This window comes from Coenobita brevimanus, chromosome 5 (assembly GCF_032717465.1).
Source record: "Coenobita brevimanus isolate Jiangsu-jjx chromosome 5, ASM3271746v2, whole genome shotgun sequence".
Classification (NCBI taxonomy): domain Eukaryota; kingdom Metazoa; phylum Arthropoda; class Malacostraca; order Decapoda; family Coenobitidae; genus Coenobita; species Coenobita brevimanus.
In genome coordinates, this window is record NC_136958.1 from 11945910 (window position 1) to 11971384 (window position 25475).

Sequence of the window (25475 nt, forward strand, 5' to 3'; positions counted from 1 at the left end):
AGAATGGTGAAGGTAGAAGTAGGCAGCACATGAACTGAAAGGATAAAGGTCGCCACCACCTATCGGATAGCCTATGTCTGTAAATAATTCAGATTTGTTAGGCTGATCTATTCCGAAACCCGTGCAATTACACTATACATGATGTATATGATTATGCTTACTAAAGAAAATGGAAATTTTATCTTTTAATAATTCTCTCCTGTCGGTTATAACCAGATGTTGTGGGTGGGGGACAGCCTTCCTCTTACACGTTCATTAAATAGCCCTTTTCCAACAGATAACCTTGTTAAGGGCCACCAGGCATCCTGCAATCTGTACTTCTGTGTACTCCAAACTGTTACGTAGGATGCTGACTAACAATATGTGGCGACGGAGTGTTCCTGCGCAGGGTCGCACAGTCCTTCAACAAACACGTGACTCACATGAGCATGAGTCAATCCAGACAATCCATCCAGCCAGCCAGCCTCTGACCACTCTCCTCAACCATCGACTTCACACTTCGCAGAAAATGGGAAAATATAATATTTTGTTTATTCGGGTAGATAGTGTTTCCTGAAATAAATGTAGTGTATCATTTATTATTAAAATGATCATGTATCAGAGTGTTGTGGGCTACATTAGCTGATACGCACGTTGTTTTCATTGCACCAGTTTGAGAAAAAACTATATATTTACACACCATCAATGGTGCTATGATGGCGACATTTAACTGAAGCCATCGAACCACCCTCCTCACTACCTCACTATCTAATTCTCAAGATTAACTCCTGCCATAAGGGTAAAGCTCTCACACAAATTGATGGGGGTTAAACAACCTCACCAAATAAATATTCAAGAGTTAAAATACAAGTGAAATATGTGAAATGAAGACACCTACTAGTAATGGAGGTCGACTGCTGGTTACATCATTTTGCTCCTATTAGTTTTTTTTTTTTAATTGGATGTCCATTATCAGTCTGCAAATGACAATATTGGTTTCTCCAGAATATGTTCTTCGAAAAAAAAAAAAAAAAAAAATCAGTGCCTTTAACTAGTGTAACAATATGGCGAATACATGCTTCAGACACCAGGGGCTGGCCAGCACAGGCAGAGATACGGGGTGGAAGTCGAGGGTGTGAGGCTGTCGTTGTCAGCTGTTCGTGTGTTTTCATCTACGTCACAGATCTTGTTCCCTTTATCAAGATGTCCTACGCCTATTTATTCAAGTATATCATTATCGGGGACACAGGTGAGTATGTATATGTAGCAGAGAAGGCAGGAAAGGGGTCAGAGAGGGTAAACAGCGGCAACAAGTGTCAAAAACCGCAGGATTAACAAGGATGACCAATATGGCGAAAATCGATTTGCTTGGGTAAACTCAGAATGGTAGTTCTCTCCCATGATTACTAACTCCTTGACTACGATGATTTACTAGTTTTATTTAAGTTGTGCTACCTCCAGATCATTATATTCTTCTCAGTGGAGGTCTCTTTAGGTGAAAGGGTTAATGAAGGCTATATCTAACCACTCTAGTTTGAAAAAACGCTGGATGAAATCGTCTATCGGTTGGGAGAATAAAACTATGACGACGCCGTCTGGTTGAAAGGATTAACTTGACATGGCCTTAAAGGAGCTGGTAATGTAAAATATTATGATCTTACAGCCCCCTTTCATGATTTATTTAAATGCCTCTGTTTCCTGTTAAGGAGCTGTAGCATAGGCTAGTATTGCCCTACCGTACAGGCATGTGTTTACTCTTGTAGCTTGATTAGGCCAATGTTTGGAACACACTAATAACAGGAAACATTAATTTCATAAAAACAAAACTATTTAAAAGGTATGGAGGTGTAACTGTAGGAGAGTGCCCATTGTGTTTACAATTGCATTTCATAACTGATAAACTATAACATAGCTGTCCTTGTGATAGATTTAAAATATTGCAGATATGAGTAATTTTGAAGATATTAACAATACAGCCTCATCAATTTTACACACAGATCTTGGCAAGTGGCCACCAGTTATGTCTGACCTTCAAGTTGATTTGACTTCAGTCAGTATGTCATTAATCATTCATCCCCACAGACCTGACTGAACCCAATATGACTTATACTATTGAAGCTTAATACAGGTATAACCAAACCTAACGAAATGGTAGGATCCAGGCACAACTGCATTACGGGTCCAAGTGGACCCATTGACCTTTGTAGGACGCCACCACCACCATCAAAAAAACCAGCATGGTGCTTTCTAGTAATGTAAATGATATTTCTGCAGCATTTAGGTGTCATAAATGAATTATAAAATTATGAAAGATATCCAGGCATTAAAACTTTCATGTTTAGTTATTGGGAGCTCTCCTACATTTCATTCAATATGGAAAAGTCAGTTGATAAAGTTTTCTGCTGTTGTTCAAGTGCCAGAAATATGGAAAATACAGAAGTCATTTGGTAAAGTTTTCTGTTGTAACCAGACTAATAGAAATATAGAAGACAGGAAAAGTTGAATGGTATAATTTTCTGTTGTAGCCTAACTAGCAGCATTAAATATCACACAGAGAAATCAGTAGGTAAAATTTTCCATTGTAACCTAACTACTAGAAATATAGAGAACATGGAAAAGTTGATTGGTAAAGTTTTCTGTTGTAACCCAGCTACCAGAAGTATACTGGTAGAAAGGAGGGAAATGTTAGTTGGTAAATTAATTGTTGTAGCCCGTGGACCAGAGACCAGAAATATGGAAACCATGGAAAAGTCAATTGGTAAAGTTTTCAGTTTTAGCCTGACAACCAGAAATATGGAAAACAAGGAAAAGTCATTTGGTAAAGTGTTTTGTTCTAGCCCAAGTAGGCTATCAGAAATGTGGAAAAACAAGGAAAAGTTGATTGATAAAGTTTTCTTTTGTAGCTTAGCTACCTATGAAACATTATGATATTATAAAGGTGCTGAATAGTCTGTGAAGTAGCCTATACAATGTATTTTGTGGGTACCACATTATTTCATAATCAGTGTGGTTGTTTCTGGAGTGTTGTATGGTAGTTAGATTTCATCTGTGTGAACACATTCATTTCTTTGACACTACTGTCAGAAATCAGTGGTAATAGAGACAGAACATACAGTAATCCCTGTAATATCCGGACACCTATTTTCCGGACTTCCCCAATAACCGGACATTTACGTCCCTGGATCCAATATTCCCAAAATGGGCCAAAAACTGCAAAAAATTCGAAAAAAAAAAATCTTTTTTTCCCACCCGTAATTCGAAATTGCTGCGTGGCGCCAAACAGCTGTTACACTATGGTCCCTTCACCCCTTCCTTCCTCCCCCCTCCCCTGTCAGGGTTGTCATTTGATATTTTTCATTACCAAATGTGGGCCAATTTGGTAATGAAAAATTCGTTTGGTAATGAATCAGAATAATATAATACCAAACGGACTTTTTACCTGTATGAGGATACACAGGATGGAGATGGTGGATTGTTTGCTCTCTCTGATTAATGTGGTATTCTATATAGCGTGATAATAATCAACATGTTAATTATAAGAAGAGTGATTACATGTATTTCCACTTGTGTATATAATTAGTGAAGAATAGATGCTAGCTTTACGAATTTGGTAATGAAAGTTAAAAATGGTAATGAAATTTGAGGAGTTTGGTGATGTCTCCGTTGCGATCTGGCAACTCTGTTACCCCGCCATCATCAACAGTCACAGCCTAACTCCGATCAAGAGCAGATACTTATAGCAGTGCAAGCCACAGGTGCTCGTTTTTTGTGAATAAACAGTGAATAACCCGCAATACCTTGCCACTAGAACACACGGGAATTTACAGTGTTGTGCATTGTTAAGAAATTAGAATTTAGAGTGCAAAGGATTAACTGTGGACTGCAAACTGGCGGTTCAAACCACCCTAGGAGCTAGGGACTTGTAAGTACCCAGAATGTTTAATATTGTATAAACTCACCTCTAAAATCTCATTTTATGGTTCTTTTGCATTTATTTCAGTCTTATATGTCCCTTATTGGTGTGATTTGGGTCTTAAATAAGTGTAATGCATGTCCAGAGGGAGTTGTGTGGGTGTTTTTCTGAGTTAGGGTCCATAAGTACAAGTCCAGGAGGCTGGGGCCCAGTATCCGGACATGCCTTTGGCTCTGTTACATCGGATATTGGAGGGATTACTGTATTTTTAATCTAGTCAGTTGGCAGCCATGACAAGAGGCGCGAGATTTACTGTAGCCATTTTTTTTTTTTTTTTATGCAAGAAAAGGAACAAAGGCCAGGAGCCCACAAACCGTTCCTTCCAAAAAAAACAAAATCAATACAAAAGAGAGCCAAATTCAAGATCCATTCATTTTGAGATGCTTGGACACACTGGTTTTGAAAGACTGGGAGGTCATAGGAAGTAGGAAATACAGACAGAGGGAGACAGTTCCAGAGTTGACCTGTTGCATAAATGAAAGACTGGGAGTAACGCTTAACTCTTGCATTAGATAGTTGGACAGAAAAGGGATGAGAGTTTGTTGCTAGACGGGTGCTACGCACCCATCGAAGAGGTGGAGAGATGCAAGCAGACAGTTCAGAGGAGCAGCGACCATTGAAGTAGCGAAAGAAAAGAAATAAAGGTGCAACAGTGCGTTGAAGAGACAGAGGTTGAAGGGAGCCAGTAAGAGGAGGAGAGTTAATGAGACGAAAAGCCTTTGACTCCACCCTATTGAGAAGGGCTGCATGTGGGGAGCCTCCCCACACATTAGAGTTGTACTCTAAACAGGGGCGATTAAAACCCGTGTATAAAGTCAACAGCTGTGCAGGGGTAAAGAAGGCACAGAGTCGGCTTAGCACTCCTAATCTCTTGGAAGCAAATTTTACAGGAGATGCAATATGATCATTCCAAGATAAGTCCCAAGTGAAAGAAACCTCAAGCATGTTCAAAGATGATGCAGGATTGAGCTGGATATTATTAAACATTAATGGGTACTCCTGTGGAAGATTCTGTCAGGTTGACAGGTTTAAAAACTGAGTTTTTGATGCATTAAAAACATGATTATTTTTACCCCAGTCAGAGATATGTGCCAAGTCAGACATTATGTGTGCCATAGCCTCATCCCTTGTTTGTTGAACTAACTGCTGAGATGGACGTTGTGGGAACCGATTGGAAAGGTGAAGGGTGGAATCACCAGTGTACGAGTGGATAGGGTTAGGTGTACAACGTAGAAGGTCATTGATGAATAAAAGGATGAGAGTTGGTGATAGGACAGAGCCCTGTGGAACACCACTGTTGATAGATCTAGGAGACGAACGATGGCCATCTACAACGGCAGCTATAGAATGACCAGAAAGGAAACTAGAGATGAAGGCACAGATAGAAGGATAGAAACCGTAAGAGGGCAGTTTGGAAATTAAAGATTTATGCCAGACTCGTTTGAAAGCCTTTGAGACGTCAAGTGCAATGGCAAAGCTTTCGCCAAAGTCCCAAAAGGAGGATGACTAGGAGTCTGAAAGGTAGGTGAGAAGATCGCCTTTGCAGCATCCCTGACGGAACCCATACTGACGATCAGAAAGAAGGTTGTGATAGGAAAGATGCTTTAAAATTTTTCTGTTACGAATTGACTTGAAAACTTTTGAGACACAGGATGTTAAAGCAATTGGACGACAGTTGTAGGGTTGGGAATGGTCACCCTTCTTTGGGACTGGTTGAATGAGAGCTAACTTTCAGCAAGAAGGATAGGTACAAGTTGACAGACAAAGGTGAAAGAGTTTATGTAGGCAGGGTGTGAGCAGTGAAGCACAGTTCCTGAGGGCAAGAGGAAGGACTCCATCAGGCCCATGTGCCTTATTAGTATTAAGGCCAGTGATGGCAGAAAATACATCAGCTGAAGAAATTTTTAATGTCAGCCATGAGGATGTCTGAGGGGGGAAGTGATAGAGGAACAGCACCGGAATCGTCTAAGGTGGAATTGGAGGAGAAAGTCTGAGCGAAGAGATATGCTTTATCAGTAGAAGAAATAGCTACAGAGCCATCAGAGTAGAAAAGAGGAGGGAAGGATGATGAGGTAAAGTTGTTAGAAAGGTTTTTGGCCAGGTACCAGAAGGAGCGGGAAGAATTCTAGTTGGAGAGTTGAGAGCATTTAGTATGGATGAAATTATTTTTAGCAGAGCGAAGAACAGACTTAGCACGATTCCGGGCAGAAACATAAACAAGATGTGATTCAGGGGTGGATTGGCTCTGGTACCTTTTATAGGCCCTCTCCTTGTTACAGACAGCATTAGAACAAGCTTGATTAAACCAAGGCTTTCTTGCATTAGTCACAGGATACGAGAAGGGAATGTATGCTTCCATGCCTGAGAGAATGACCAACTGAGGTGCTGCTTAGCAGTTTTGCCTTGGACTCTGTACTATGTGTTCTTGTTTTTACCTAAGGTAAAGTTGGAATTTGTTTTAGTTAAGACTGAAATGGTTGGGGTCTAGGTTAGATTAAGAGCGGTCAGGGTGGTTTAATTCCAAAAATGGCATGTAATATGCTTGTTGAGTGGAGGATAGTTAAATATTAAAAAAAAAAAGGCGATTCCCAATAGAAGTGAACATAAATATTGAGTCATATAATAAAAGCAAGGGAAAAGGTAATTCTTAACCAGATGGACACAGCTGTTCCAAATACTGTATACTGTATTATAATAAACTCAATATCTTGAGGAAAGTAATTTCGGTACATATGCAACATACCAAATACTGGTATTGAATTTTGACTCTACACCCACAGCAATGTGTTTACCAGTGATCTCTCCAATTGGTCTCATTGTTTACCAACCATCACTCTGGCAGGACACGTCAGTGTATCAAACATCTATTTATTGCCAGATGCCTTAATCCCTTATACGGGGTGGCCACAAACAAATCGCCTCCATGTCACCCTGTCCCCGCCATTTCACTGCCCTGCACTCAGTTCACACCCAACATACTCAGTTGTATGCAAGGAAAGAATATACAGCCATATCCCCATCAAAGCTATGGGATAATTAACAATTCAACCAAAATCTAACCTTTGACATCCAGTTTTCAGACTGAAAGATGTGAATTAGGAACGTTAGATATGGGCAGCAGCTGGTAGACGTTGGCGGAATATTTATGCATTCGCAATCCTCATTTACAACACTCAGAGATAAGTTTATAAAAATGCCCTCTAGTTATGGTAATCTAGAACAGTAAGTAACCTGTGAAAGACTCATTTCAGAATAAAATATGGAAAGGCAGTGCCGTTTGGTAAAGAATTAATGGAAAAACCATACAGTAGATTTATTGCCAAGCTGAGTGTGAACTGAAGTGAGAAACTTAAGATTTTGTGATATTCACAAAAACTGGTGATTATTCAGATCCAATTTAGAGCTTTATTTATGCCAAGAAATACCGTAAAACACCATAACTTCGGACAGCGCCCAAACTTTGGACATTTTGCAAAAAAATATAATAATTCAAGTTTATTGGAAGAGAGTGTGATATTTGCAAAACAATAATGATATGGCTAGTTAGGGTAATCTTCAAGATTATTATGTATAAGTCCTATTAAACTAGCTTGAATATGTGTGGGTAAAAAAAATTTATAAATCAAATGGAAAAAAAATTGACATTTTTTAACCCTGCAAAACTTTGTTCACCCAGAACAAACAGTTTCAGTTGTAAGAACGTGATTAGTATGATTATATGTGGAAAAGTGTTGTAAGTACTGGGCAGTAAACTATTTTAAAATATATACAAGCATGATCTTGCTATGACTGTTTAAATGAATACTGGTATTTCTTTACAGAATAAATTACTTAAGCCAAGTAAATTTCAGTACTACCAGTACCAAAGTTATTGCCAGTATGGTGTCTTAACAAGTAATGAGTATTATTTTGAAGAAAAAAGTGATGTTATTTATTTAGTTACAGTATTTTATACTGGTAGTCAAGAGAGTTTTTGTACTAATGTGCTATCCCTATGTGGAACTTCATTCATGTATCTAATTATTGTCTGTATATTTCTAGCTGATGGAATATTGCAGTATCCCAATTTTATATTCTAAGCTTTCATGAACAGCATATTATGAAGTGAAGTATATTGTGGAGTGAGGAGGAGATACAAGGGTGTGCAAGGGACAGCATGGTGGAATGATGAGGTGAAATGAGCTGTGGAACAAAAGAAGGCATATAGTGAATGGTTAGCGAGTAGAGGAAGGGGAGAAGATGAAAGAGAGAAGAGAGAGGTATATGTGAGCAGGAGAAGGTAGGTTAAGAGACTGGTGAAAGAGAGTAAGAAGGAAGTGGATGAAGAGTTTGGGAGGAATCTGAGTGTGAAATGGAGGGAGAGTAAGAAATTGTTTTGGAAGGAGGTAAAGAAAGTAAGGCAGTGTGAAAGGGGAAATAGTAGGGGAGTGAAAGATAGGAATAATAGATTGTTGGTGGAGAAGAGAGAGAAATTGAGGAGATGGAAGGAGCACTTTGAGGATTTGTTGAATGTAGAGAGTGAGAGCAGTGCGAGTATAAGTGGTTGGGGAATGGCTGGGAGAAGAAGAGATGAGAGGAGTGAGAAAGAGATCAGTAGGGCAGAAGTAGTGGAAGCGATGAAGAAGATTAAGTTGGGAAAGGCCCCAGGAATTGATGGAGTGTGTGGTGAAATGCTTAGGTATGGGGGTGAGATTGTTGTGGAGTGGATATGGAAATTGTGTAGATTGGCTTGGGAAGAGGGAAGGGTTCCAGAGGACTGGAAATCAGGTATAATTGTTCCTTTATGCAAAGGAAAAGGGGAGAGAGAAGTATGTGGTAACCATAGGGATATTTTCCTTCTTAGTGTGACTGGTAAAATATATGGTAGAATATTCATTGATAGGGTTAGGCATATGACAGAGGAGCTAGTTGGAGAAGAACAAGGGGGATTTAGGAAGGGAAAAGGGTGTGTAGATCAGATATTTGTTCTAAGATGTTTAGTTGAGAAGTATCTATAGAAAGGAAGGAAAGTGTATGCTGCCTCATGGAGTTGGAGAAAGCTTTATAACAGAACAGATAAGCAAGGTATGTGGAAGGTATTAAGAATATATGGAATGGAGGGGAAATTGTTGAGTGCTGTGAAGAGTATGTACGAAGGAGCTAGGGCTACGGTGCGAGTGGATGGTGAGCTGAGTGAGTTCATTGATCTCAATGTGGGACTGAAACAGGGTTGTATGATGTCTCCATGGCTGTTTAATATATACATGGATGGGGTTGTAAAGGAGGTGCAAGGTAGGGCAGTGGATGTGGGGGTGCCTCTAATGAATGAGGGTGAGATGTGGAAGATTCCGGTGCTGCTGTTTGCTGATGATACAGTATTGTTGAGTGAAAGTGAATGGGAGTTACAAGGCTTGGTGAATGAATTTGGGACAGTGTGTAGGAGGAGGAATCTGAAAGTTAATGTAAACAAAAGTAAAGTTATGGTGTTTGAGAGGAATGAAGTCACAGAGTTTACAGTGAGGCTGGATGGTGAGGATATGGAGAATGTGAGTGCATTCAAGTACCGGTACAGTACTTGGGTAGTGTGATGAGTAAGGATGGAACTTTGGGGGATGAAGTGCGTGAAAGGGTACAGCAGGAAAGGAAGGTTGTTGGTTCACTGAAAGCAGTGATGAGAAATAGGGAGGTGAGTATGGAAGTTAAGAAGTCACTGCATGATAGTACAGTATTGTGATCCCTACCCTGACGTATGGAAGCGAGGCGTGGACCTTGCAAGAGGGGAACAAGTCAAGAGTGAGAGCAGTGGAAATGAGTTACTTGAGAGGAGCATGTGGAGTGACATGGAGGGACAGGTTGATGAATGAAGAAGTGAAGGAACGTTGTGGGGTGGATGTGGATGTGGTTGAGAAGATTAGGCAAAATACACTGAGGTGGTTTTGACATGTGGAGAGAATGGAGAGTGAAAGACTGACTAAGAGGGTGTATGTAGGTGAGTTGGAGGGAGGGAGAGGGAGGGGTAGACTGCGGATGAGGTGGAGGGATGGAGTTGAGAGGTATATGAGGGAGGGGGGGTGAGTTGGGGGGTGGGTAGTCAGATGGTGGGTGACAGAGCGACTTGGAGACGTTGTGTCTGCGGCCACCCTTTGCGGGATTAGGGCGTCGGGCTATAGATAGATAGATAGATATTTCTAGTTGATGGTATATTGCAGTATCCCAGTTTTATATTTTAAGCTTTGTTCCATGGTGCCGTCATAACATGTGCCTGTGTGTGCGTGTGTCTGTTGATTTGTGTGCATATTAGTGGGTGTGTGGGTGTCATCAGAACCGGTAAGAAGTGTTGAACATTATATTATTTCAGTATGCATTTGTTGAGGCAGTGAGGTAGCTACTTGATAATTAAGTGAAGTTTTGTTTAGGAATAAGAGGCTAGTTCCTCTTACAGTTTGGGGTATATGTAATGCATTTTTATATACAGTATTTTTTTCATCTGAAAAGTTTCTGAATAGTTCTTAGTTATATTTATGGCCAGAATACCTCACTACAATATGATATGATGCAACTTAATGTGATCTCAATTTATGAGCTCAGAAAAGAAGATGTTTATGGATATTTCTCTATATAGATGTATAACTCGGGCCACGAGTGCCCAATAGTTTTCATTTTTTAAAAACTTCTGATGTGTCCGAGGTTTGGACAGTGTGTCCAGAGATAGGTGCTATTAACCATTCTCATGTTTAAAGGGCAAATACATGGATGTCCGAAGTTTGGAAGAGCTGTCCGAAGTTAAGAAATTTATTCCTAATTTCAGACACTTGAAAAAAAAAAATAAATAAAATAAAAAATGAGTTTAGCATGGCTAATTTTTTTTATTATATGGATTCAGTAGGTACTGTTCCTGGCTGCTACATGACACCAACAGGGATAAAATTGCACCATTTTACACAGAATTGCTCATTAAAACACACACAAAATTCTCGAAGTTAGGGTGTTTTACAGTATGGCTCTAAATTGGATCATAATAATTGCCAATTTTGTAAATAGTAAATTTGCATAAATCTATCTAGGTACCTAGCTGTTGCCTGGTGCCTTAATTCCATAGATAAGGGATGGCCACAAACAAATCGCCTCCCTGTCACCCTGTTCCCTGCCACTGGCCTCCCCTGAGGTAACACTCCCCTTCTCTCATATACCCCTCCACTCAGTCCCTCCATCTCATCCTTGGCCATCCCCTCCCTCTCCACCCCTCCACCTCACTTGCTTACCTTCTCCTTGTTAGTCTCTCACTCTCCATCCTTTCCACATGGCCAAACCACCTCATTGTATTTCTCCTGACTCTTTCTGTCATATCCACATCCACACAACAACGCTTCTTCACTTCCTGTTTTGTCAACGTGTCTCTCCATGTAACTCCACATTCTCCTTACAAATAACTCATTTCCACTTGTCTCACCCTTGACCTGTGTCCTTCCAAAAAGGTGCCAAGCTGCACTTTCCTACAGCAGAGTTGGTATTACAATACATGTACTATCATGCAGCAACTTTTGTACTGTACTTTCACACTCACTTCCCTGTTTCTTATCACTGCTTTCACAGAACCGGCTACCTTTCTTTCTAGTTGTACCATTTCAAATATTTCATCCACCAAACTACCATCCTTACTCATCACACTACCTATGTACTGTACTGTACAGTGGACCCTTAACATCCGCAGTTTTAACATGCATGGTTTTGAATATCCATGGATGGCTACAGAAAAGAAAAAAAAACATTTTATCTCGTTGAACTCTGCCAACACTGTAACATTATCCCAGGCACAGTTCATGGCTGTTTTAGTAATATTGTTATCCAGTGAATCAAATATACTGTAACACTCTTCCTTTTGGCCACTTCACTTATTAATGTTATTAATTCATCAGGGGAAAAGTTAGAAGAGGCCATCCATTGTTCTTGCATTAAATAAAGTGGCTGTAAACATGCACATTGGGTTCTTCTTTATTTGTATAGGGAAGTGAGGGTCCAGGGGTGTTTTTAAGGGGGGGCAGCAGATATCCACGGATTTTTAACATTCACGGGTGTGTCTGTTAACCTAACCCCTGTGGATATTAAGGGATGACTACTTAAATGCACTCACATTTTCCATTTCCTTATCCTTTAACGTCACTGTACATTAAGTGACTTCATTTCTGTCAAAGACCATAACTTTACTCTTCCCCACGATCACCTTTAGATTCCGTTTCTTACACTCCTAAACTCATTCACTAAGCATTGCGGTTTCCCTTCGTCTTTGCTAACCAGTACAGTATCATCTGCAAACAATACAGTAAAACCTCTACAATTCGTCATCCTTCAAGTCGGAAACCTCTGCAACTCGGGAAGGCTCCAAAATGTTCATTTAAAAAATGAAACTCTCTGAGATCCGCTTCCACCTGGACAAGTGTCTGGAGGGAATGGTGCAGTATGATGGGTTTGATATGTTTTATCAAGCCCTCAGGGATGCCAGAGTAGCTGTTATGAGGAGGTAACATGTTGAATTGAAGCAGAAAAAGATCTCTGACTTTTTTAAGCCAAAGGTTCCACCCAGGGAGCCTCAGCCATCCATGAGCAGTGAGTCCTCCTGCAGCTTGATCAGCTCTGTGTCCTCAGACTTACCTGAGCACATTTTTCAGACTGACAGTGACAGTGATTAAGTGATAAGTTCAGTAGTGAATAAGTTCTGTACAGTAGTGGTTAAGTGTTTAGTGAATAAGTGCTGTACAGTAATGTTTAAGTGTTTAGTGTTAAGTTCCCCAGTATAGTACAAGTGATAAATACATTACAGTAATGGCCTTTATAGTGTTAATTGTGCTTTACATAGTGTACAGTGTCAAGTACAGTACAGTAAAGGTGTGCCCAAAAGTGATCTTGAGCCCCCCTAACACCTCCAAAAACTACCAAAAGTCCCCCCTCCATGCCTGGAATACACCCTGCAACTGTATGGAATCATGGTAAGGCAGCTTTTACTGGTTTTTGTAAAAACTTTTAATTTTTTCCTTTTTTTTTTTCCATTTTTTCCTTTTTTTTCGTGTGTGTGTGTGTGCTGGGGGGGGGAACTTAAAATTCATCCCTACAACTCGGCAAATAGGCTAACTCAGCACAGGTTGCACATGTATTATGCCGAGTTGTACAGGTTTTACTGTACAGGAAGTTTCCAAACGGTGCCCTCACTCGTTAGGGCCGTTCCAACTATCCACTTCCCTGCCTTGTACCGTATCTCTTTTATAATCCCGTCCATATACAACTTGAACAACCATGGAGACATGACACATCCCTGTTTCAATCCAACATTCAGATAGAAAAATCACGCAGTTCACCATCCATATACATTGCAGCCCTAGCACACTCATACATAAACATTATGGCATACAGCAACTTCCCATATTACTCCATATGTTCTTAATAATTTCTACACTCTTTGTCTACCCACTGTGTCATATATTCTCCAAATCCTTGAAGGCCTATAGGAACTTTTCCACTAAAGACCTTAGGATGAATATCTGATCTATACAACCTCTTCCCTTCCTAAAACCCTGTTTTTCTCCACCTGGTTCTTCTTTTATGTCCCTAACTCTGTCAGCAAGTATCCAACCATATACTTTTCCTGTCAAACTAAGAAGACAGATGCCCCCATGATTACCACACACTTCTTTTTCCACTTTTCATTTGTACAGGGAATAATTATACCTGACTTCCAATCTTCCCGGACTCTGCCTTCCACCCCGGCTACTGTAATCTGCATGTCTTTCATATCCATTCTGCTATTATCACTCTCCCATGCTTCGTCATTTCACTGCACGCTCCAACTCTGGAGTTTTCCCCATTTTGACATTCTCCATGAGTTTGGAAGAGTGTGTAAGAAACGGAATCTAAAGGTGAATGTCGGGAAGAGTAAAGTTATGGTCTTCGAGAGAAGTGAAGTCAGTGAATGTACAGTGAGGGTGGATGAGGAGGAAATGGAAAATGTGATTGCATTTAAGTACTTGGGTAGTGTGATGAGTAAGGATGGAAGTTTAGAGGTTGAAGTGCTTGAAAGGGTGCAACAGGGAAGAAAGGTTGCTGGTTCCTTGAAAGCAGTGATAAGAACCTTGAAAGCAGTGATAAGAAACAGGGAAGTGAGTATGGAAGTGTAAAAGCTCCTACATGACAATATTGTGATACCAACTCTAACGTATGGAAGTGAAGCTTGAACCGTGTTGGAGGGACACAAGTCAAGGGTGACACCAGTGGAAATGAGTTATTTGAGAGGAGCATGTGGAGTCACATGGAGAGACAGACTGACAAAGGAGGAAGTGAAGGAGCATTGTGGTGTGGATGTGGATGTGATAGGAAGCGGAAACACACTGAGGTGGTTTGGTCATGTGGAGAGGATGGAGAGTGAGAGACTGATGAGGAGAGTGTATGTGAGTGAGGAGGAAGGGGGGAGAGGGAGGGGGAGGCCAAGGATGAGATGGAGGGATGGAGTGGAGGGGTATATGAGAGAGGGGTATGTGGGCTGGGAACAGAGCAATGAAATGGTGAGGGACAGGGCAACATGGAGGTGATTTGTTTGTAACCACCCTTTATGGGATTAACCCCTTAAACGCGGATCGTCGCGTTTGCGACGCTCGGCGAAAAGGACATAATGGCGGATCGTCGGGTTTGCGATTCTAGTAAATTTTGAATAACCGCGGGCAAGCAGGCCCCAGCTGGTATTGTCTATCAGTACCACCACCCTCTAGCTACAACTAGCATACTTTATCTTTGTGCTACTGACCTCAGTTGTTGCCAAGTATCGCGTTTTCCCCCCGTCTCCCCCCCTCCACAGCCCGGCCAGCCTGGCTGTGATACATGGCAGCGCTCTGAATGCTCAGAACTGTAAATCTGCGCTCTCCTCTCACAAGCAGTTTATGCTACTAGGAAACGCTTGTTTCCCCAGTTGTAACACTAGCTTTTTTTCTCACTGTTTGCCCCTGTTTAGCGTCAGTTTACTGCAGGCTTTCAAAGTGACATTATGGCGAGTTCTAGCTCTTCCCAGTCAGTGCAAGCGGCCGACAGGAACGAGAATAAAGTGGCGGGCGTAAGGCAGAATAAAAAGCACGCTGTGGTGATCTTTTGGGAAGTAATATGATTGAAAATAATGTAGTATACATGTTTTTAGCTGTGAAAATGGAAATGTTTGTTGAGTGACGGGAAGACTGCCGCCACAGTGCATGTCGGCCGTACGCTCCATTGATTTTAGCCTTATTTTCAGTGCTTATTGTACAAATACGGAATCCTAACTACCTTTACGTTGTAGTATAAAGTTTACTGTGACAGAATGAGGCTTTGGTAGAGGGGAAACCGGGTTGCTGGAGGTGTGAAAGTGAAGATTTGGTTACCCAACTTTGCAAGTCTCCACAAGTCCTTGAGTAGTCCACGAAGGCTCAACACCTGTCTCTAGAGAAAGCTGAATGTAAGTACTATCTGCCATACCAAGTATAATGTTCTAGGGTTAATCTCTGATTTTTGGCGAATATTTTCCTACAGGTACTCAGACCGCGATACAACCCCGCCACTCGGGGGGGAACGACTGTACATGGCCACGTTTAAGGGGTTAAGGAGTCTGGTAATAGACAGACTTTCTTCATTGCTTTCATTACTTCCATCCTACTAATCTCTTCATCCCTTCTTACCTCCCTCCCTTCTTACCTCCCTCCTTCTCTTAGCCATTCCCTGGCCACTTATACTCGCATTACTTTATGTTTAGCAGTTCCCTAATCCCCCAAATCGGTAATTTTCCCACCCTGTCTGGCCCCAGAAGTGCATTTAGGGTCTGATTTTTCAGCTTTCACTGAGGTGAATTTTGATTTTAAACTTTTCAAGAGCTTGATTTTACACACCAGAAAATGTATTCTGTATTGCACTCTCATGTGTCTAATGGTTTCCACATTATTGACCGTCAGAGGATGTCAAAAATTAAAATTGTTACCCCTCATGTATAGGGAGAGAGAGAAAATTGCACAAAAGTAAATTTTGGTGTCACAGATTTAAAGAGCTTGATTTTACACACCAGAAAATGTATATTTTACTCTCATATGTCCAATGGTTACTGCACTGTCAACTGTGAAAAAAAAAAAAAAAATCCCTCATGAGCGAGAATGGGATGACAAGGGGGAATAGGGAGGTAGATGGAGTGTGGGGGGGACATCAGGAGGGGGGGGAAAGGGAGGGAATATGCTGCTGCACACAACCAATGCAGTCTAGAGGGGATTTGAGGGGTGATTTGGGTGGGAGAAGACATTGAGGACAGGGTCCAATGCAGCAGAGAGAGGTGGAGAAATGGTGGGGAGGACCCTCCCCCACCAAGTCTAGGGGGATCAGTCTGGCCAGACAGTACAAGATATTGTACTTTCCACTGGCTGGGCTCCATATACGTTATCAAAGAGGCAGGGATACCTCATTCCAGTTTTTGGTAGCTTGTGTACGATCAGTGATGATAGGACTCTATGTACCAAGGCCTGTACACATCGATAGATGAGCATAGGGTTTTAGGGGTTAAAGTGTTCTCTCCATCTGCATACTTTTTCTCTCATCTCCACCATCAGTCTACATTTTTATCTTTCACTCCCCTACTAACTTCGTTATCACCCTAACTCTCTCTGCCTCCTTCCAGAACATTTTATTGCATTCTCTCCACCTCACGCTCAAATTCCTTCCCAAGTCCTCATCCACTTTCTTCTTCCTCTCTCTTCCTCTCTAGCCTTCATATAACTCTCTTCTGTCCCTCAACATCCTCCATGCCTTTGCTTCCCATCCACTCACTGTATGCTTTTTTTATGTGTGTCACAGCTTGTCTCAGCTCCTCATTCTACCTGGCTATTTCTTGCACCCCTTTTTTATCTTTTCTTCACCTCACATGCTGCACATATTTCTTCTTTGAATGTCATGCATGCACCTTCCACCTCCCCCATTCTGCTCTAAATCATGTTTATCCAATTGCTCCTCCTCTTCCCTCTTATATTCTGCCTTCTTTCTGTCCACTTGTAAACTTTCTACCCTCCTTGTATGGCTGCTTCCTCCTGTCCTTTTTTCCTTCTATTCCTGCATTGCACTTGAACCTTAACTTTCATCACCACCAAGTGATGGTCAGGAAGTCCACTCCCCCATCCTCTCTATGCACTTGCATCCAGTACATACCTTAACTTCTCATTCTGTCATCCACACATAAATAATCAGTCATTGTCCTCTATTCATTCAGTTCACCACCTACCTTTCTCATCAGTCGCCATGCATACCTGTGAATCATTTTGTGCCTAAAGAAGGAATTGGCTGTCATCAGCTCCCTCCCCACACAAATGTCCAATAGAGCACTACCATTCTCATCCACTTCTGCAGGCACACCCCACTCACCAACCAGTCCATCCACCATCACATTCCCAACTTTCCATTCATATCTTCAATCAAAAACACTCTTTTATTCTTCTCAAACTTTTCCGTGGACACATCCACATTTGCCCAGAACTCTTCTTTTCATTCACCTTGCATGTTCTTGCACTGGCACATACACACACACAATCGCCCACGTTTGTATTCCCACTTTCAGTCTCACCCACACAATCCATCCAAATGGTCCATACTATCTTATATTCTCCTTCTGTCTCTTGCACACAACAGTGCACACTCTCTTTTGCCCTCTCATTCTCTCCCACTCGTGCACATATACCCCATAACCCCATCAATACTCTGGCTGTCTCTCACTCTTACCTCACCATTTAGTCTCAGTTAATCCATATATCTCCACTTTTGCACCCTCAAGCACCTAGACAATCTCTGTCTCTCTCACCTCATCACTCGCACCCGTTACCTTGCATTTTGCACGCCGTACTATGTCCATTGTTTGGTCCTTGGTTGTCACCTGTTTGTTTATCGTAGTTTGAGGCTTCTTGTTTATATTTGCATTTAGTTGTTATCCTGGGAGGGTCACTAACCCTCTGCCATCCCACTTGTTGACACTTAGGGAATACTTTGTGGTTGGTTGTAAGGTTACCACCCAGCTTACCAAATGATTTCCTGGTTTACTGGAAATCATTTGGCTTGGCACCCAATGTAGAATCATCCTGAAATAGAGAACCACTACACTGAGTGAGTGGATGATTGGCACCCACACTGACCGTAAATACTGTATATGCATGAATAAGACACTAAAATGGATCAGAGTTGTAGTTGGTGGCAGTCATCATCCACTCACTTCATGTAGTGCTGCATACTTCTTCCTTCACTATTATAATACTTTTTCTGTTTTTGCCATCCTCTCCCTATTTGTCCTATCCTTCCTGTCACTTTTTATTACTCTTCTTTCCCATTCAGGTGGATTTCCATTGAGTGACATGCCTGTAAGCCGGGAAACCATTTATAATTGTGGGTGGTAACTACATAACCAACAAATGGTTCCCTACATGTCAACAAGTGGGTTGGCAGACGGTTAGCATTTTATCTCGTTGAACTCTGATGACACTGTTCACTACAAATGTAATATTATCCCAGACACAGTTCATGGCTGTTTCAGTGATGGCATTATCCAGTGAATAAATTATAACACTCTTCCTTTTGGCGACTTCATTTATTAATGCCATTAATTCATCGGGAAAAGTTAGGGCGGGCTGGGAGTATTTCTTTTCTTCCATGTTCTCCTTCGCAATCTTGGCGGTGAAGGGCTGTGTTGTGTTTACCAGCTGATACAAGGGGAAAGCTCCGTGATTGGTTGGTCATACCAAAGCTTTGTGTGTAAGAGCCTCCGTCATTGGCTAATCGGAAATCAGCTGGTAACAGTTGAAATGCCTGATGAACCTGATGACCCTCCTCCCTTCGCCGAGAACAGGTAAAGTGAAAATTTTAACTGTTTTTATAGCTTTTCCTGCCCTTATTACCGTATTGTTTGTAAAGACACCTTGGTCCCAATTAATGTGCCTATGCAGTGGATGTGCGAGCGAGCACTATTTGATATCGCACTAATTGATACACATAACTTATGGGGTAAATTCACTTGGTGGATGAGTTACTCTAGCTCTAGGGGTTAAACTTTTAAACACAGACAATTACCTAGTACTGAATACCTGTAATAGTGTCCATATATACACGCACATGTGTACACACCCTCAATGAGCTGGTCTAAACTGGTTTGCTGCCCTTCCCCCCGTCCCGTAAATAATACGAAGCAATATGCACCCAAATTGCACTGAAATCATATGAGAGTGGCTGAGTGTGTTATTTTATATTATATTTTGATTTACTGTGGTAAAATACAACTGATTTAGTGATATTTTTACAATAATCAGAGAAGTCATGATGCTGAGCACATTAGTTAGCGATCATTTTTGCGGCTGCAAGCTTTGCAGTTATGCAATGAAATGACTCATGACATCATATTAACCCCTACACCGCGGTCATGTTTTTGCTGTCCTTGCGCGTCCCGCGAGGATATTCGCGCTCCAACTGACTTTTTAAAAATAAGTAATCCCTCTACTTTCTGGACACCTACTTTCCGGACATCCTCACTTACCGGACGTAATTGTCCCGGGATCCAATTTTCCCAAAATGATCCAAAAACCGCAAAAAAATTGAAAAAAAAAAAAATCCAGCCCGTAATTTGAACTTGGCGCGCGCGGCGTGGGACAACTTTGTTGTGGTGCATCATTCCTCCGACATCCGCCAGAGCGCCCCTGCATCCTCCCCACTTTCCGCCCGTCTCTTGTTGTGAGTGAACGTTCGTCGTCATGGCTGCCCACGTGTTCGCTTTTGTGGTGGTGCCTTACCTGCTGCAGGCACTCCTGCTGCTCTCGTGCCTCTCCTTCGTGTGTGTGATGATGGCCCCGCCGCCTGAGAAGAGGAAGAGAGTGGTTCTGACTCTGGAGAAGAAGCGGGAGATATTGGAGAAAGTAGATGCGGGATGGTCTTCGTCATGCATCCTCCATGAGTTCAACCTGGCCCGATCTACTTTGTTTGATATTAAGAGACCCCGAGACAAACTCATGCAGTACACGGCTGACTTCTTGTCGAAAAGCAAACGCAAAGTGGAGGGGAAGATGATGTTTACTCCCAAGTTTGCTGAAGTCGACCGCTCCACGTTGATTTGGTATCGACAGCAACGTGTTGCTGGTGTAATGGTACATGGTATGGAGCTGAAGGATGCTCCTGAGAAGTTCGCAAGGCTTCACGACGCCCTAGACTTCAAGGCATCCGAAGGTTGGCTCTTCGCGTTCAAGTTACGACATGGCCTTACCAACCGTAAGTGTCATGACGAAGCTTTGGACGCCAACGAGGATGGAGTTGAAGAGTTTCGGCACAAGGTGAAGGGCTTGATCGATGGGGAGGGCCTCACTCTCGGTCAAGTCTACAACGCTGACGAAACTGGTTTATTCTATCGCTCTTTGCCTACGAACACTCTAGCCGAGGAGACGGTGAAGCGTGTACCTGGCCGCAAGCTGTGCAAGCAACGGATATCTGCTTTGTGTAGTGCCAATGCTAACGGCATGCACCGGCTTAAGCCCGTTATTGTTGGCCGTGCAAAGCAGCCTTGGTGTCTTCGTGGGTTGATGGATGTCCTCCCTGTCGTCTGGTACCATTCCTTGAAGGCATGGTTCACAGGCCAAATCTTCAAAGACTGGTTCCACCGCCATTTCGTCAAGGAGGTCATACATTACCAGAGGGAGAAACTGGGAATCCCACGCGACCAGGTAAAGGCCCTCCTTCTCCTCAACAATGCACCTGCCCACCCGTGCGACAAGGACTTGGTGGCTGAGAATGGCTGTATTAGGTGGATGTATCTGCCACCTAATACTACTGCTCCCATCCAACCAATGGACCATGGAGTGATCGTGGCAACGAAGTGCCTATACCGATGGAAGTTCCTGGACGGGGTGATGGTTGTTCTTGAGGACGAGGACGAGCGCAGGGAGGGACGGGACACGCGAGGCCAGCGGACTTTGGAAAACTTTCGCCGCTACAACATCAAGTCTGCCATTTACAACTGGGCCAGTGCATGGAAGGAAATCCCTGTCAAGACTCTAGAAAATGGTTGGTCTCGTCTGCTTCTCAGAACGGATGTGGAGCACGATTTCCTAGGTTTTGACGTGGATGACTTCCATGCATGTCTATGTGCGCACGGCGACGATGTTGATGTTGACGAAGTGTGTGAGTGGTTGGATGATGACGAGGGCGATCCTGGGTATCAGACCCTGTCTGATATCGAGATCGCATCTTCAGTTGCAGGTGTCAGTACCCAGCTTGAAGATTCCGACGTGGACGGCAACGATGATGCGGACTCCTCTCAACATGACACAACTCCAGCCATCCCCAAACTGAGCGCGCTCCAGGAACACCTAGAGTTCGTTCTGGACTACCTGGAACACCCAGACTGCGACAGGGAGATGGGGCCCTTGGGACTTGTGGAGGAAGTGCGTGCTTTCAGGGAGCGCATCATAAATCTTCAGAATCGTTGTTCCTTGCGTCAATCAACGATTGACAGCTTTTTCAGGCCCATGACCCCTGCTGTGCCCAGCCCTGGCTCCACTCCGTTGCCTCCCCAAGACAGGCTCTCATGCTCCGAGCCACAGCCCAGCGCATCAGCCACGGTGGAGTCACTGCTCTACGTGAGTTTGCGTCTATTTTCTGAGTCGTCTGCGGTGGGTACGCCATCACCACGACCCAGTGATGCACCCCTAGGTCACCTCCCAGCGATACTCTTAGACTCTGACAGTGATTAAACGGCAAAAACTTCTCCACTAGACCACACGGGAATTTAGTGTTGTTCAGTGAAAGAAAAACAGTGCATACAGTACTGTTAAGAAATTAGAAATTTGAGTGAAAAGACAAACAATTTTTTGGACTAAATTTAATGTAAATAAACTTGTGTGATTTGTTTTGAAATTGGTTTTATGAGTGGAAAGACTTAAAGTGCAGAGTGCAACCCTTATTAAGTTACAATGGAGCATAAGTAAGACAAGAGTGCGCAGTGTGAAGAGAATGGACTTCTAAGTGCGAATGACTAAGTTAAGTGTAAGACTTCATGAAGTGTACTGCAAGTGCTTCAGGAAATCCTTCTTACTGTCAGAGTCTGAGAGGAGGCGGTTATTCATCGAGATGGCCATGGACTTGCTGTAATTAGGCAGAATGTTTCATACTGTACTGTACTGTATTTTCCATACTATACTTACCTCAAACACCTCATTTCACTCTTTTATGTCCCTTATTGGTGTGAATATGTAGTGTCTTAGATACTATGCATGTGCAGTAGGGAGGTGTTTTTCTGATTTAGGTTAGGTTAGGGTCCATAACTACCAGTCCAGGAGCCAGGGACTTGTAAGTACCCAGAATGTTTAATATTGTATAAACCTACCACAAAAACCTCATTTTACGATTCTTTTGGATTTATTTCAGTCTTTTATGTCCCTTATTGGTGTGATTTGGGTCTTAAATAGGTGCTATGCATGTCCAGAGGGAGTTGTATAGGTGTTTTTCTGAGTTAGGGTCCATAAGTACAAGTCCAGGAGGCTGGTGCCCACTATCCGGACAGGACCACTTTCCGAACATGCCTTTGGCTCTATTACGTCGGATAGTGGAAGGATTACTGTATTCGTATTCGTTTTTAAAGGCTCCAACATGCTTGCATGTGTCGGCCTTGGTCATATAATGGTGGCTCTCCACGCTGCACGATCCATTGCAGCCTCCCTGTTCAGTCCCTTAACCCTAAGGTCACACTTAGTGACCTCGTCCCATGTCTTTTCTCGGTCTACCCCTCATAACCCCACCCCCAATATTAACACTTCTCACATTCCTCACCCAATTATCATCCCCCATCCTCTCCACATGTTCAAACCACCTCAATCTACCTCTCCTCATCACAACACCAATACATTCCAGTCCCATCCTACCTCTCAACTCCTCCATTGTAAACCCAGCCCCTCCAGGCCTTGGACGCAGGGACACACTGCACATCCACCTAATCATTGTCATTTCTGTACGTCTGAGCCGGCGAGTATCTTCCTCCTTCACTGCCCAGGTCTCACTGCCATACAGCATTACACTCCTAAGACAAGCTGCATACAAAGACCCCTTAGCACGTAGGGAGAGCCCTCTCAATGTCAGGAGAGGCAAGAGCTCCCTGAACTTCTTCTAACCACTTCTCACCCTAGCCACTGAGCTAGCTCCAGCCCCACCTCCAGCACACAACGTGTCTTCCAAATAACAAAACTCTTCCACACACTCAAGAGATTCACTAGCAAGTTCAATCCTTTCACGTCTGACAATCTCCACCTGCTCACCCCGGCACGCCGTACACATAAAATCAGCATTATCTCGCAGTCTACCTCTGATACCACTATATCTCTTATGCACCCGTTTATCACGGACACCGCACAAGATGGAATTACTTCCCACGCCCTTGTGTCAAACTGCACATGGCCACTCTCCCTCATCTTTGACAGTACTGCCACCAACCCTAGATATCATCACTTTTGTTTTATCTGCATTTACCCTTAAACCCTTGTGCCCCATACCATCTCTCCACTTCTTAAACCTTTGTATTTGCCAAAAATCAGTTATTAGTCCTAGAATATTATAATTATATGTGCATATGGCACATACCTTCAGCTTTCTCCTGGGATGTTTGTTGTGCCTTCGTCGAGAACTGTAGGACTTGTGGAGACTTCTGAAGTTGGGTAACGAATTCTCCACTCTACACTTCCCGACACCCCATAATATGATTACCACACCCTGATATTATCACTAGAAACACTATTCTATGATTTTCTAGTAGTTTAGAATCCATACACCAAAAAAAAAAACACTGTGAAAGCAATGAAAATTACGAGCGCATACGAGCTTCCCACGTGCGGTCATTCCCCGCTGGTATTCTGTCAGTTATTATTCATAAACACACTCACACTTTATACCTGTTACTTTATTACACTTATGTATATATATATATATATATATATATATATATATATATATATATATATACAGTATTTATGGGAGTATGGATGGGGTATATGTGCAGGAGTAGGTGAGAATGAGAGGGCAAAGGAAGGAGTTTGTATAGTTGTGAGTAAAAGATGGAAGAGGAGCATAAGACAGTATGGATCAGTTGGATCAAGGATTGTGTGGGTAAAGTTGAAAGTTGGAATACAAATGTGGGCGATTGTGTGTGTGTATGCACCAACGCAAGATCGTGCTAGAAGAGTGAGAGAAGAGTTCTGGACAAATGTAGAAGTGTGCATGGAAAAGTTTGGAAGGAATGAGAGAGTGTTTTTGATTGGTGATATGAATGGTAAAGTTGGGAATGTGAAGGTGGATGGAATAGTTCGTGAGTGGAGTGTGCCTGCTGAGATAGATGAGAATGGCAGTGCGTTAGTGGACATTTGTGCTGGGAGGGGGTTGGTGATAGCCAATACCCTCTTCAGGCATAAAATGATCCACAGGTATACATGGCGAGTGATGAGAAGGGTGGGTGGTGAACTGAATGAAAGGAAGGCAATGATTGATTATGTGTGTGTGGATGAAAGGATGCGAAGATGTATATTGGATGCAAGAGTTTATAGAGGTTGGGGGAGTGGACTTTCTGACCACTACTTGGTGGTGGCCAGAATTAAAGTCCAAGTAAGATGGAGGAACAGAAGAAGGGAAAGACGAGAGGAAGGAGTAGTTGCAAGGAGAGTGGAAAGGTTACAAGAGGATGAGAAAAAGGCAGAGTATAAGAGAGAAGTGGAGGAACGATTGGGCAAATATGAATTGGAGCAGATTGGGGACGTGGAAGGTGTGTGTAGAATATTTACAGAAGAAATATGTGCAGCATGTGATGTGGTGTGTGGAAGGAAGAGAAGACGGAGGGGGTGCAAGGAACAGCGTGGTGGACTGAAGAGGTGAAACAGGCTGTGGCACAAAAGAAGAAAGCATACAATGAATGGATGAGGAATAGGGGCGTGGAAGAGGTTGAGAGGCGGAAGAGAGAGTTATATGTAGAAAGAAAGAGAGAGGTGAAAAGATTAGTAAGAGAGAGTAAGAAGAGAGTGGATGAGGAATTTGGAAGGAATTTGAGTGTAAAGTGGAGGGACTGTAAGAAAATGTTCTGGAGAGAGGTGAAAAGAGTAAGACAGGGTGGAAGTGAAGTTAGCAGGGGAGTGAAAGATAAAAATGGTAGATTACTAGTGGAGAAGGGAGAAAAAGTGAGCAGATGGAGAGAACACTTTAAGGAATTGTTGAACGTGGAGGATGGAAGTAATGCGAGTATAAGTGGCTGGGGAATGGCTGGGAGAAGGAGGGAGGTGAGAAGACAGGAAGAAATCAGTAGGATAGAAGTTGTGGAAGCAATGAAGAAAGTTAAATCAGGGAAAGCCCCAGGAATTGATGGAGTGTGTGGTGAAATGCTGAAGCATGGGGGAGAGATAGTAGTAGAATGGATGTGGAAGATGTGCAGATTGGCCTGGGAGGAAGGTAGAGTCCCGGAGGATTGGAAGTCAGGTATAATTATTCCCTTGTACAAAGGAAAAGGGAA

The 25475-nt window shown here is 42.6% G+C and overlaps 1 protein-coding gene across 1 annotated transcript in view; it reads left to right on the plus strand.

The window, feature by feature from the left end:
* Nucleotides 1-1136: 1136 nt before the first annotated feature.
* Rab2 (RAS oncogene family member Rab2) overlaps nt 1137-25475 on the plus strand; it is a 104643-nt gene continuing 80304 nt past the window's right edge. The window contains exon 1 of the mRNA XM_080270479.1: nt 1137-1228. Within this exon, the coding sequence (XP_080126605.1) occupies nt 1183-1228 (46 nt within the window). The 5' untranslated portion in view covers nt 1137-1182. The remainder of the gene's footprint in view (nt 1229-25475) is intronic.